The sequence below is a fragment of the Pelophylax lessonae genome (genome assembly GCF_965119305.1).
Source record: "Pelophylax lessonae genome assembly, chromosome: 12".
Lineage (NCBI taxonomy): Eukaryota > Metazoa > Chordata > Amphibia > Anura > Ranidae > Pelophylax > Pelophylax lessonae.
The window spans coordinates 195,010,452-195,024,215 of record NC_138779.1 but is presented as its reverse complement, the minus strand read 5'-3'; the positions used below and the strand labels follow the sequence as shown (position 1 = coordinate 195,024,215).

Genomic DNA, 13,764 nt, shown 5'->3' with positions numbered 1-13,764 from the left:
GGGACGCTGACATCTGGGCCTTTGATGCGGAGTGATCCCTCTCTTCCGAACCACAGAATTCCAGGAGGTGGAGCAACCGTGGTGGAGGGTCACAGAAAGGAAGCACATAGTGAAGACAGTATGGGTTCTACGGCAGAGTGTGGTCATGGTCCACCCATCATGGCTGTGGTCAACCTCTTGCCTACCTACTCTCTAGACCAGGAGTATCCAAACCTTCTAAACAAAGGGCCATTTTATTGTCTCTTAGACTTTAGAGGGGCCGAACTGTGGCCAGGGGGAGTCAAAATTTTACTGGAATCAGCGAGAGTAAACTTCACCACATTTGGTATTAGATGGAGGAATATTGCCCCATTGTTGGAATCATTGGGAGAAATAGTGCCCCATCGTTGGTATCATTGGGAGGAATAGTGCCCCAATGTTGGTATCATTGGGAGGAATAGGGCCCCATCGTTGGTATCATTGGGAGGAATAGTGCCCCAATGTCGGTATCAGTGGAAAGAATGGTGCCCCATTGTTGGTCTCAATTAGAGAAATGGTGTCCCATTGTTGTCAGTTGGCAGAATAGTGCCCCAAGGGTTGGATAAAGGCAAGCAGAGGGCCGCAGTTTGTAGACAACTGGTCAAGACTTTCTGTATTTTGGAATTTCCAAAGTTGTGTCATTTTATGTCCCCATTGGAATGGATTCTTATTACTTCCTGCCCCTGTAACACTTTAACACAGGGATAATAAGTGACAGGAAATCACCCCAATTGGGGCACACAACTATACATCTAATAGAGGGAGGTTCTAACAATTCTCCTATCTCTCCAAAAGATGGGCTTCAAGAAAAAATTCAGTGGGCTGTTCTACATTCACTTACCCAAGTGCTTTTGAATTCACAGTGTGCTGTTCTAGACCCCAAATATCTAAAGTTTCCCTTAACCTCTTGCATTTATGCAGTGGCAAGAAAAGTGGGCTTTAATGCACATATGTGTCCACGGTGTCCTGAGGTGGTGTAATGAGAGCATTAGCCCTAAGCACTCCCAGCACATTGACCAAGCTGTCATTGCTGGCTTTTAGTCGTGGCTTCTGATTGGAAGCCAGCGGCATGGGCTCCCAATCATGCAACCACTGTGAGAGCTGGGTTGCTTCCTAGGCATTGAAGCCCACCTAAAGAGTTGTTGGGAAGCCGAGTTAAAGAGTGGCCCATCCTGCTGTACAGTCGCTGGCTTTGGCGGCTTGGCTGTTGAACTCCAGGTGCTGATGGATAGAGGTTTGTCTGAGTCGGTGATTCCAACGCTGTTAAAAGCTAGGAAATATACTTCTAGGAAGATCTACCATTGTACGTGGAAGACGTACATTGTGTGGTGGGAGTCTCTTGGGGTTCATCCTTGCTCATTTTTTGGTGGCTTGGATCTTGACCTTCCTTCAATGGGGCGTTAAGCAGAAACTGGCCTTGTGTACTCTCAAGGGTCATGTGTCGGCCTTAGCAGTCTTTTTTTAATGGCCCTTGGCCACATACTCCTTGGTGCGTACTTTTCTTCAGGGAGTTAGGCACTTGACCCCTCCAGTGCGCTCTCTGATACTGGTTTGGGACCTCAATTTGGTGTTCCTAGTCCTCCAGAAGCCTCCTTTTGAGAATCTTCTGGAGATTCCCCTGCTTACGCTGTCCCAGAAGGTGGCCTTTTTTGTGGCTTTCACCTCTGCATGCAGTGTTTGGGAATTGGCGGTGTTACCCTGTCATTCACCTTACTTGGTGGTTCACAGTGATATGGTTGTTCTTTACCCCTGTCCATCATTCCTTCCTCAGGTTCTCTGATTTTCATTTGATTTCATTGTGTTGCCTACTCTGTGTCCCGGGCCAAAACATCTGAAGGAAAATGCTTTGCATGCCTTGGATGTGGTCCGGGCGATTAGGGTGTACCTGGCAGCTACAGAATCTTTTAGGAAACCAGACTCACTATTTGTGCTTATGGATTGCGCCTCGGAAAGGGTTTTCCGCTTCCTCTGCAACCATTTTCAGATGGATCAGACAGATGGTGATTCAGGCCTATTCCATCAAGGGTCAGGTTCCTCCTTTCCCTGTCAAGGCACATTCTACTCTGGCACTCAGTGCCTGCTGGGCCTTCCATCATCAGGCGTCAGTGACACAGGTTTGCAAGGCGGCCTCCTGGTCGTCGGTGCACACTTTCACAAAGTTCTAAAAAAAGTGGATGTGTTGGCATCTGTGGATGCTTTGTTTGGCCGCAAGGTTTTGCAGGCTGCTGTTTAGAGGACTTGGTCCTCTGAGGGTGAGCTCCAGCTGTTTTGGTTTGAGCTCCTGTTTACCTGGTTGGCTATAGTTAGCCTTGGGAATTTATTTTTCGCTGTTTCCACCCCTCATGTTTAACACTGCTTTGGGACGTCCCAATGGTTAAGATCAGGAGCTGTGTACGTCAATGAACAAAAGCAAAATGGGATTTTTGAAATGCCGTAAAATACATTTCTCTGATGTTCATTGACGGGCAGAGCACCCACCCCTCAGTGGAGCTGTAATTCTTCTGACACTGCTTGTAACAAAGCTGAGTACCTCTAGCAGAGAGAGGGAGTATACCCCCTGGGATTGCCCGTAGGCGTAACCAGATTTTTTTTTCTGCCTAGTGTCCTACTCCTCTAGGGGGCAGTATAACCCAATGGTTAAGAAGATTTATGGCGCTTTTCCACTGCATGGAACCGAACGGTTCGGCTCGCTTTTGTGCTTTTCCACTGCATGGTATCACATGGTACGGTGTTGGAACGGTTCGGTATGGTACGGTACGGCGGCGCTTTTCCACTACATGGAACCGAACGGTACGGCTCGCTTAAACAGTACCACCTCGGATGTGGTTCCAAAAGGGCCGTACCGGTACCATATCCCACAATCTCTTGCATGCAGCCTTGACTGTTTGTCACTACTAGCCACTGATTGGTCAGAGAATCATTTATATCCCACCCACTTTACTTTAGTGGAAAAGCAAACCGTACCGAACTGTTCCAACACCGTACCATGCAGTGGAGAACCAAACCGAGCCAAGCAGGGCCGAGTGGAGCCGAGCCGGTACTTGCAGTGGAAAAGTGCCAATGGAGTGGTGTCCATCAATGAATGTCAGAGAAAAGGATTTTACAGTACGACAAAAATCCAGTTTTTCATGGCTGTCGTAGAGATCCAGGGGCTTAATTATGTTCTAAGAATGAGTATGTAGATCAGGGCTTCTGACTTTACTGGTACTTTCCTGACCTGCACACTTGTTCCAATTCAGAGACTCCAAGTGTTGAAACCAGAGACAGCCAAGCAGTAAGCATTTTCAGGATCATGGCAGCGATGGCCCATGTATTTTTTTCAATACAGGGTTCCTTTAAACTAGTGTACCTGACATGTATAAATCAATGTGACAGCTTAGCCTGCACCTCTGGTGGTGTGAACATCACACTTCGCACATTTACTAGTTCTCTGTTCTAATGAGCCCACAAGATGGCTCCATCCACCATACAAAAGCTTCACACTTATGTACACGCTAGCTAACACTCTAATACCTTGGTCTCTTTGCAGATAACAAAGCCTTCTTTGTTATATTCAAATGGGAGGACAGACCGCAGATTTATGAACTGGTGGCCCCTTCTACATCTGAGAAAAACATGTAAGTTCATTGGGGAAGGTGAGCTTTTGCCTGTTCTTTATTAGTCCCAATTTACGCCTGTTGGTGGTATATGCATTCTTTTATTTTTTTATTTTTTTTTTAACATTAATTAATTCATAGACAATGTTATACCATAAGTGTTATTTCATTATTACATTGTTAACCCCTTGTTGGCCCCAAGTATAAATGGAGCCTAATAGCAGGATGTTCTGTTCTCTATGCCAATTAGACTTTGTTGCATTGCACAGTGCAGTCAATCTAATGTGTCTCATGAGTAGTAGGCAGATTACAGGAGGTAAAAGGAAATACTGGTTGAGGTGATTTTGTTCTTCATCCATAGCCCAATGGGCAGGCAAACTGTACAGAAAGCCATAATGGATAATAGAAATGTGTGCCGTCATTACAGTAATATTCCTCTTTTTACAGCTGGTTTTCTCTGGTCAAGCAAAGTACTGGCCATTTTGAAACTTCTTCAAACAAGCTAAGATCTTCCTACCCTAATATACGCATGGTCCCACAGAGCCCCTCAGAGTAAGTCCATTGTGAGACCAATAAACCTGTCCGGCATTTTTTTTTTTTTTCATCAACTATTCATGACCTACATTACAGATGGAGCAATCTGCTCTCTGCTGTCATGTAGAAGGACATTAAGATATTTTAAGCAAAGTGATTGCATATATGTACGTATTATAAGGACGGAGAAGGGGCTAATTCACACGAAGATGGACCTTTGTAGTGCAATTAAATAGGTTACCTATAGCAGTGGTCCTCAACCCTGGCCTACAGGGCCCACTAACAGGCCAGATTTTAGATATTACCTTGGGGAGATGCAGGCTAGAGTACTGCAATCACTGAGCAGCAAATGATATCACCTGGGATGTATTTCAGTTATCTTGCAAATCTGGCCTGTTAGTGGGCCCTGTAGGCCCTGTAGGCCAGGGTTGAGGACCACTGACCTATAGCACCACAATGCACCAAAAATCAAACCTGCAGCATTTTTGCTAGTGTACCATAATGCATGGTTGTGTGTTACAATGCAGGTGAGTTGTGAAGGTGCGCTGGGATGCTGTTCACAGTGAATGGTCCCACAGCACAACAACATAAGATAAAACAGCTCAGTTATGACTAGGCCCCCAAAGGTCATCTATTTGCTGGGTGAATCCTAAAATTCTGAATTTAGGGTTTGAGCTACATTAATCAGAGCAAAGCAACAGATGTGGGTTAATTCCTCAAACTTCACAAGCCTATACTTATCTTCAGGGCTCTTTTTCTCAGGGAATGGGTGCAAGAACTCCCCCCTTCTGGGTCACCTTAAGTTTTTGCCCCCTACCCACCTCTGAGCACCATCCCTTGGTCCCACCCCCTATCCACCTGCCAATACTTCCTTCCTTTAAGAGAATTCACAATTAAGTGGTTAAGTATCATTTGTGCTACTTAGTAATTTGTATCAGATTTGTTAATGAGAGCAAGAAAGACAATAAAATAGATCCCAATAGACCCCCTCCAATCCCCCCCCCCCCAAGCAACACTGGACCCACCACAACAAAATACCACCCCAGCAACAATAGACTCTCAGCAGCAATAATAGATCTCCGAGCAGCAATAGACCCCTATTCCCCTATTGGAACACAGTAGGGCGTATGACTGAGGTGCTGGGTTTGACTCATTGGTGATTCATGGTCAAAGAAGATCCTTTACTGGCATTGGGGGGGAGCAGTGAGTCCAATGTGGCTACTCTCAGAACATACACAATAGCTGGGGGACCCCCAGTTTGAAAACCAGGTATAGGAAAAGTTCTAAATACTGGTGTTAATTCATACAGAAAGACATTCAAATTCCAACACGTTTCGGAGGCTCAAATATTTCCTTCTTCAGGGCTCTTCACAGTCCATTCTTCGAATAATTATTTCTGATGACTGTGCTATGTTTAAGAACTTACCAATACATATATTATTTAAGCCCTGAAGAAAAGGGGGACCTGTGAGCACTGAAACTCATTGGCTGTTTTTTTTGTCTTTCTGTATGAATTAACACCAGTATTAAAGATTTTGGACTCTAATTTCCTTGGTCTGGGGCTCCCATTTCTCTATACCCTAGTTCATCGATATATAACAGACCTTGATGCAGCGATCCACACTTTGTGAAAGTAGGTGGGTTTAATGCAGAACTGGGAGGGTCTACAATAAAGAGGGGAGGGGATTTTCACTAAATTATGGGTATATACATTTTTGCAATACAACTATGTACTGTTTTACCTGTAATTCTGTTTAGATATACATAGGGCTTACCAAACTCTATGGGCAGATAACACCACTGTTTCCCTGGTATAGACTGGCAGCTTCCCATGTTACTTCCACATCTCCAACAACCCATTGTGGAGTGAACCAGCATTATCACACTGCTTATTCATTGTCCACTTGTCAGACAGGTAACACAGGTGTGCAGGTGTGTGAATCGCAGGCCTGGCTTGACAGAATCAAAGATTTAGATCAGAATGGTTCTGTTCATAGAAATGTAAGCTACAGGGAGTGCACTTGACAGAGATACTGCATATCCATTCTATAAAGATGTCATGTTAGTGGTCTTGTTCTTTCTGTATTAATCCTCCATATCTTGTTTTTCAGATTTAGTGAGAATGGTGCTTCCCTGAAAGAGTCTGTTACCAAAGATGGTAAGAGATGCAAAATTATAACCAAATAATCTTTACTTACCCATTTCATTTTGTCATCTATTACCATTATATCCAGAGGCGTAACTAGAACCTTTAGGGCCCGGTGCAAGAAACCATGAAGGGCCCCCCGGACCCCTGGCCGGGGCCCTTCCCTTCAAGCCTGGGGTGACCAGGGGAGCACACAGGGGCCCAGAGACAGCAGAACACAAGTGAACTGGATAGGAGGAGTGGCGGGGGCAGCATACAGAGGAACCAATCTCCTCCATTTTCCTACTGCAGCTACAGGAGGAGAAAGGAGGACAGTGATTTCTCTACATGCTGCCCCCGCCGCCCCTCCTATCCAGGTGTACAGGGGAGCCGCACAGGCCCCCTGGAGCATGGGGCCCGGTTGCAATTGCAACCCCTGTAGTTACGCCCCTGATTATATCAATTAAAGCAGCTTTGCCATTCATTGCCCCACGAACAGAAAAAGCTCTGGGTTTTAGCTACGTAATAAAGCCAATTGGTTACGGTTACAGCCAAGCAACCAGCATTTTCAGAAGGATGTCCTCCGTGGCAGCCCCCAAATTTTTTCACAGTATACTCTTGTAGTATACTATACATTTGTGTAGTATTCAACCCCCCTCATTCCTGATCCCCCTGCACAAATATATACGTACATACTTATTTTTTTTTCAAAGGGTTGTCTGGCCGGTCCATTGACAATACAGGTCTTTGCTCTTCTCCTGCATCAGGAAGATGCGATACCATGCAGTACTAGTCTGACAACCACCTTCCACCATGTTTATGGCAGAAGCGGGTTGCATGATGCTGATCATCATTCAACTCTGAAGCCTGAAAACATCTAGTGGTAGAAAAGTAGTGACAGCTCCAAGTTGAAGGTGAGTATTGTTTCTATCCTGTGTCCCAAAACATTCTCCAGCACTGGTTGCATCTGCACGGTAACTCCCTATAGAAGTGACTCTACAGTAGAGACATTTGGAGTAAGGACCCCATTAAGTCTTTTGGGGGAATATTGTGTAAGCATGGTCAGGGATAAGAAGTTTCTGGGCTCCATAACGTTAACAATGGGAGAGGCCACTTCCATTATGAAGATGTATATAAGTACCTGGTGGGGGTATCTGGGATAGAATAGGGGGAAAAGTGAAGATGTACCTTCAGAAATTAAAAGTAAAACATTTAGGAGGATTTAATGCATTTGATAAAAAAAAAAAAAAAAATATATATATATATATATATATATATATATATATATAGTATTTCACAAAAGTGAGTGCACCCCTCACATTTTTGTAAATATTTTATTATATCTTTTCATGTGACAACACTGAATAAATGACACTTTGCTGCAATGTAAAGTAGTGAGTGTACAGCTTGTATAACAGTGTAAATTTGCTGTCCCCTCAAAATAACTCAACACACAGCCATTAATGTCTAAACCACTGGCAACAAAAGTGAGTACACCCCAAAGTGAAAATGTCAGAATTGGGCCCAATTAGCCATTTTCCCTCCCTGGTGTCATGTGACTCGTTAGTATATACTTTTTTTTTTTTTTTTTTATTAACATATCTGATGTATGAAGAGCATCTGCCTGTAAGCTGTATTCTTTTCGATAAATGGCATTTTTTTGTCTTTTTTTTTACTTCAAGTACATGGTTAGTCATATTATTTGCTAATGCTGTATACAGTTGTAGAGCATTTGTTTTACAGGTTGCCTTTATTGCTCCTTTTCCTTCTCTTTACAGAAAAAGAGTCTTTGGAGGAAGCTGGCTTAGAACAGGAGGAGAGTCTTGGGGACTCAACCCTTATGGAACATCTGACCCACAACTTGGGAGGGAATGTAGCCAGTGCAGCTCTGGAAGAGGGTAAGTTGGGTCCTGACATATAACCTTAACCATGAACCTGGCTGGAGATTATATGTGTGTGTGTGTGTGTGTGTGTGTATATATATATATATATATATATATATATATATATATATATATATATATATATATATATATATTTATATCAGGGCTCAAAATTTCAAGTCATGAGCTACTAGCCAGGCCTTAAGAGTTACTCGCCACTTGTTGCCCCACCCAAACCCTACCCTGCTCCGCCCCTAAACACGCCCTCGTAAAATCTCATAAAATTACACTGTTTTGAATGTTTTATTCAGAATTAAGTTACAAAAAAATATTATTAAATTGCAGAGCGCCCACAGCATGACCCCTTAAATTGCAGAGCGCCCACAGCATGTCCCCTTAAATTGCAGAGCGCTCACAGCATGTCCCCTTAAATTGCAGAGCGCTCACAGCATGTCCCCTTAAATTGCAGAGCGCCCACAGCATGACCCCTTAAATTGCAGAGCGCCCACAGCATGTCCCCTTAAATTGCAGAGCGCCCACAGCATGTCCCCTTAAATTGCAGAGCGCCCACAGCATGTCCCCTTAAATTGCAGAGCGCCCACAGCATGTCCCCTTAAATTGCAGAGCGCCCACAGCATGTCCCCTTAAATTGCAGAGCGCCCACAGCATGTCCCCTTAAATTGCAGAGCGCCCACAGCATGTCCCCTTAAATTGCAGAGCGCCCACAGCATGACCCCTTAAATTGCAGAGTGCCCACAGCATGTCCCCTTAAATTGAAGAGCGCTCACAGCATGACCCCTTAAATTGCAGAGCGATCACAGCATGTCCCCTTTCATTGCAGAGCGCCCACAGCATGTCCCCTTTCATTGCAGAGCGCCCACAGCATGTCCCCTTTCATTGCAGAGCGATCACAGCATGTCCCCTTTCATTGCAGAGCGCCCACAGCATGTCCCCTTACATTGCAGAGCGATCATCACAGTGTGTAGAGACCAGCGTGCACTTACCTGCAGCGGGCGGCTTCTCATCAATCCTGTGCGTCCTCCGTGTCTCCCAAGTCCTCCTCCTCCTCGGCCAGTTACAATCGTTCGCCTTTTGGCCAATCAGGAAACACCTGCCTCCTGATTGGCCAGTAGGAGGATCAGGAGGAGGATCCCTGTGACAATAGCGAATACTCATTCGCTATTGTCACACAATGGGTGGGCTCAGGGAGCAGTGCTCTGCTCCCAGAGCCCATCCTTTTCTAAAAAAGAAAGTAAAAGCAGGCTGCTGTTAATGGCGGCGGCGGCGGCAGGCACAGCTCGCCATCCTCAAAATTCCACTCGCAAAATGCGAGTAGGCGAGTAGAATTTTTGAGGGCTGTTTTATATAATATTTTGCCTGCCCAGGGATTTAAACAGCTCTGTCACATAGCAGTCCTGTCTAACAGGGGTGTAATTCTGATCTTTCCATGCTGTATTTTCAACGGCTCCTCCCCATCCCCACCCTGTGACTGGACAGTGAAAGGAGAAGTGGCGCACAGATGAGATCATCTCTCTGTCACTTTGTTCTCACCTGCTATTAGCATGCCTCTTGCACTGCAGCTCACCTGACTGGCTTCTTGTGCTGATTTTGAACTCTACTGATCTGTTGGACCAAAAATATACAGATAATGTATTAAAGACCAGCAAAAATCTGTGCCATTTATGTCTACCTGGAGTTCAGTTTGAGCAGAAGTGGGAAACCATAGTCAAAAAAAGATTTCAGATTGTCTAATATTGTATTGTGGTTGGTTTATATGGTTGTTTAGAATAACTGGAATTTTAGTTTGGAAAGTGGTGTAGTGTAGCCTTACCCATTCTCTTCTTTCCCTCTTCCAGTGACGGTGCTGAAGAGGTTGCTAGTACGTAACATTCGCCTTAGCCTGGATGTGGAGTCGTTCCCCAACTTGGAGAGTTGGTCTGACTTCTCCCGCGAAGAAACCGGAGCATCTCAAAATGTTCAGGATGAAAAGGCCCCCAATGGAGACCAGGAAGGAGATAATTCTGTTCCAGAGTCCGAACGAGAAGGCAAGGTCCCAGGAGAGAACGGTGAGGGCTCCAGATGTAGAGGTCTAGCTACGTGATAGGTTTAGAGGTTTTAAGGTTTGCTTTGGGTGGCAGTTTTGATCTCTTTTCTAATTTAATTTTTTTAGGTGACAAAATTGTGCACATTTTTATATTCATGCAGTTGGCCTTCTTACAGACACAACTAAAATATTCCCCCCATAAAACGGGTAGGAACCTGTCATGTCATGGTGTAGCTTGCAGTAGTTAGTCTTGAGTTTGTAAATCCAATGAACTTCTCTAATTTTCTGCCTTTGGGCTTGTAAAAATACCATTGACATTTTTTTTGTTATATCTGTTTGACAACTGTAAAAAAATACTTGTTGATCCTACCAGAAATCCCAACTTCCTGTTGTAGTAAGCTGACAACACAGTGCAGATAAAGTCATTGGAAAGAATCATGACAACCAGTGGCCCCATGGCACTTCTAACACTACGTTGTCACTTTCCGTATTAGTTTGTTAAGTGCTTTATGGGAGGCCACCTAATCGCAAACCCTCTGCTCTGTGTCGCTTCCTGTGCTTGTGGTGGGCAAGAACAAGGAAAGGGACTGACTTAAGGCAAGTAGGAGAGTAGGACCTGTACGGTTCGCTACAAATGCAGGTGCCATGTCGTAAGTGTCCAACGTACCTATGCAATTGAGAACCTCAAGAGGAAAGCAAATACAGCCTTTATTCAACACCTTTAACCTCTTGCTGCCTATGTAACACATATGAGCAGCGACAAAGAAGGCCCATATGCCACACGTATGCGTCAATGAGAGAGTGTTTGAGCTCTTGGCCTGTACTAATGATTGGGAGCCGGCAGGACCAGGTCTTTCACAGGCTATGACAGTGGTCATGTAATCGGGTGAACCTTCCCGCCCCTCCTGCATACAGACCCTACAGTGATGCCTGGGCTGGGTGTGAAGGTGGGCTAAAAAAAAAAAAATAATATAATCTGACAAAAACAATAAAAATCTACAAACCCGATTCCAAATAAGTTGGGACACTGTACAAATTGTGAACAAAAATAGAATGCAATGATGTGGAAGTTTCAAATTTCAATATTTTATTCAGAATACAACATAGATGACATATCAAATGTTTAAACTGAGAAAATGTATCATATTAAGGGAACAATAAGTTGATTTTAAATTTCATGGCATCAACACATCTCAAAAAAGTTGGGACAAGGCCATGTTTACCACTGTGTGGCATCCCCTCTTCTTTTTATAACATTCTGCAAACGTTTGGGGTCTGAGGAGACAAGTTGCCCAAGTTTAGGAATAGGAATGTTGTCCCATTCTTGTCTAATATAGGCTTCTAGTTACTCAACTGTCTTAGGTCTTCTTTGTCGCATCTTCCTCTTTATGATGTGCCAAATGTTTTCTATGGGTGAAAGATCTGGACTGCAGGCTGGCCATTTCAGTACCCGGATCCTTCTTCTACGCAGCCATGATGTTGTAATTGATGCAGTATGTGGTCTGGCATTGTCATGTTGGAAAATGCAAGGTCTTCCCTGAAAGTGACGATGTTTGGATGGGAGCATATGTTGTTCTAGAACTTGGATATACCTTTCAGTATTGATGGTGCCTTTCCAGATGTGTAAGCTGCCCATGCCACACGCACTCATGCAACCCCATACCATCAGAGATGCAGGCTTCTGAACTGAGCACTGATAACAACTTGGGTTGTCCTTGTCCTCTTTAGTCCGGATGAAATGGCGTCCCAGTTTTCCAAAAAGAATTTCAAGTTTTGATTCGTCCGACCACAGAACAGTATTCCATTTTGCCACAGTCCATTTTAAATGAGCCTTGGCCCAGAGAAAACGCCTGCGCTTCTGGATCATGTTTAGATATGGCTTTTTTTGGCCTATAGAGTTTTAGCCGGCAACGGCGAATGGCACGGTGGATTGTGTTCACCGACAATGTTTTCTGGAAGTATTCCTGAGCCAATGTTGTGATTTCCATTACAGTAGCATTCCTGTATGTGATGCAGTGCCGTCTAAGGGCCTGAAGATCACCACCATCCAGTATGGTTTTCCGGCCTTGACCCTTACGCACAGAGATTGTTCCAGATTCTCTGAATCTTTGGATGATGATATGCACTGTAGATGATGATAACTTTGCAATTTTTCTCTGAGAAACTCCTTGCTGATATTGCTCCACTATTTTTTGCCGCAGCATTTGGGGAATCATGTTGCCGATTGACCTAATAAGTTGCAAATTGGTGCTCTAGCTCTTCCTTATATGTACATTTAACTTTTCCGGCCTCTTATTGCTACCTGTCCCCACTTTTTTGGACTGTGTAGCTCTCATAAAATCCAAAATGAGCCAATATTTGGCATGCCATTTCAAAATGTCTCACTTCCAACATTTGATATGTTATCTATATTATATTGTTAATAAAATATTTTATGAGATTTGTAAATTAGTCCATTCCTTTTTTACTGACAATTTGTACAGTGTCCCAACTTTGTTGGAATCGGGTTTGTATAACGGAGCTAACAAATTGAAGATCAAAAAGATCAAGGTATGCAACACAATGGCGCTGTGCCTGGAGTTTAGCTGTAGTTGTCACGCCGAGCGTTCCGGGTCCCGCGGCTTCCCCGGAGCGCTCGTGGCGTTCTGCGGGCAGCAGCGCTCCGGTCATCGTCCCCGACCGTGAGCGATGTCCCCCTGCATGTGGCAGGGATGCTGTTCACGCGGCGGGACGTTCCCGTCCGCGGACCGCATCCCAAGTCACTTACCTGCCGGTCCCGTCCTGTCCTCTTCCCGGCGCGCGCGGCCCCGCTCCCTAGGGCGCACGCGTGCCGCTGCACTAAGATTTAAAGGGCCAGTGCACCACTAATTGGTGCCTGGTCCAATCAGTGCAAATTGTATAAAAACCCACTTCCCCTTCCTGTCCTTGCCAGATCTTGTTGCCTCAGTGCCCTGAGAAAGCGTTTTGTGTATTGCCCTGCCTGTGTATTTGACCTTTTGCCATTGCCCCTGACTACGAACCATTGCCGCCTGCCCTGACCTTCTGCTACGTCTGACCTTGCATTTGCCTTGTCCTACGGTACCACGCCTGTCTCAGCTGTCAGTGGGGTTGAGCCGCTACCGGAGGACACGACCTGGTTGCTACCGCCGCAGCAAGACCATCCGCTTTGCGGCGGGCTCTGGTGAAAACCAGTAGCAACTTAGAACCGGTCCTCTGGTACGGTCCACGCCATTCCCTCATTGACACAGAGGATCCACCCCTTGTGTCCTCACCTGCCGCCAGTCCGGACCCTGACAGTTGTGATCATAGCTATGGTTTGGCTGCAGATAGATAAAAATGAGCAATTCTGAACTTCTCATATCTCCTCTCTACAGGTCAAGACCTGGCCTCCAGAGATATTGGAGAGTCTCTATGCGCTCCCATCGTACTATCTCAGGAGCAATCAGAAGAGGTTAGAAGGCATATCCTACTACTGGAGGAGAAGGTCCACCAACTTAAGGTAAGTATTCATGGCATGTACTGTGTACACCAGTGACTTATGCTAAAAAGTATTAAGGAAAAATA

The 13,764-nt window shown here is 44.9% G+C and overlaps 1 protein-coding gene across 1 annotated transcript in view; it reads left to right on the top strand.

Moving 5' to 3' along the window:
- Positions 1 to 13,764, top strand: part of ARHGEF1 (Rho guanine nucleotide exchange factor 1) — a 127,971-nt gene that overhangs the window by 108,797 nt on the left and 5,410 nt on the right. Inside the window, exons 24-29 of the mRNA XM_082273127.1 lie at positions 3,548 to 3,635; positions 4,062 to 4,166; positions 6,260 to 6,306; positions 8,052 to 8,171; positions 10,013 to 10,222; positions 13,575 to 13,699. Coding sequence (XP_082129253.1) covers positions 3,548 to 3,635; positions 4,062 to 4,166; positions 6,260 to 6,306; positions 8,052 to 8,171; positions 10,013 to 10,222; positions 13,575 to 13,699 — 695 coding nt within the window. The remainder of the gene's footprint in view (positions 1 to 3,547; positions 3,636 to 4,061; positions 4,167 to 6,259; positions 6,307 to 8,051; positions 8,172 to 10,012; positions 10,223 to 13,574; positions 13,700 to 13,764) is intronic.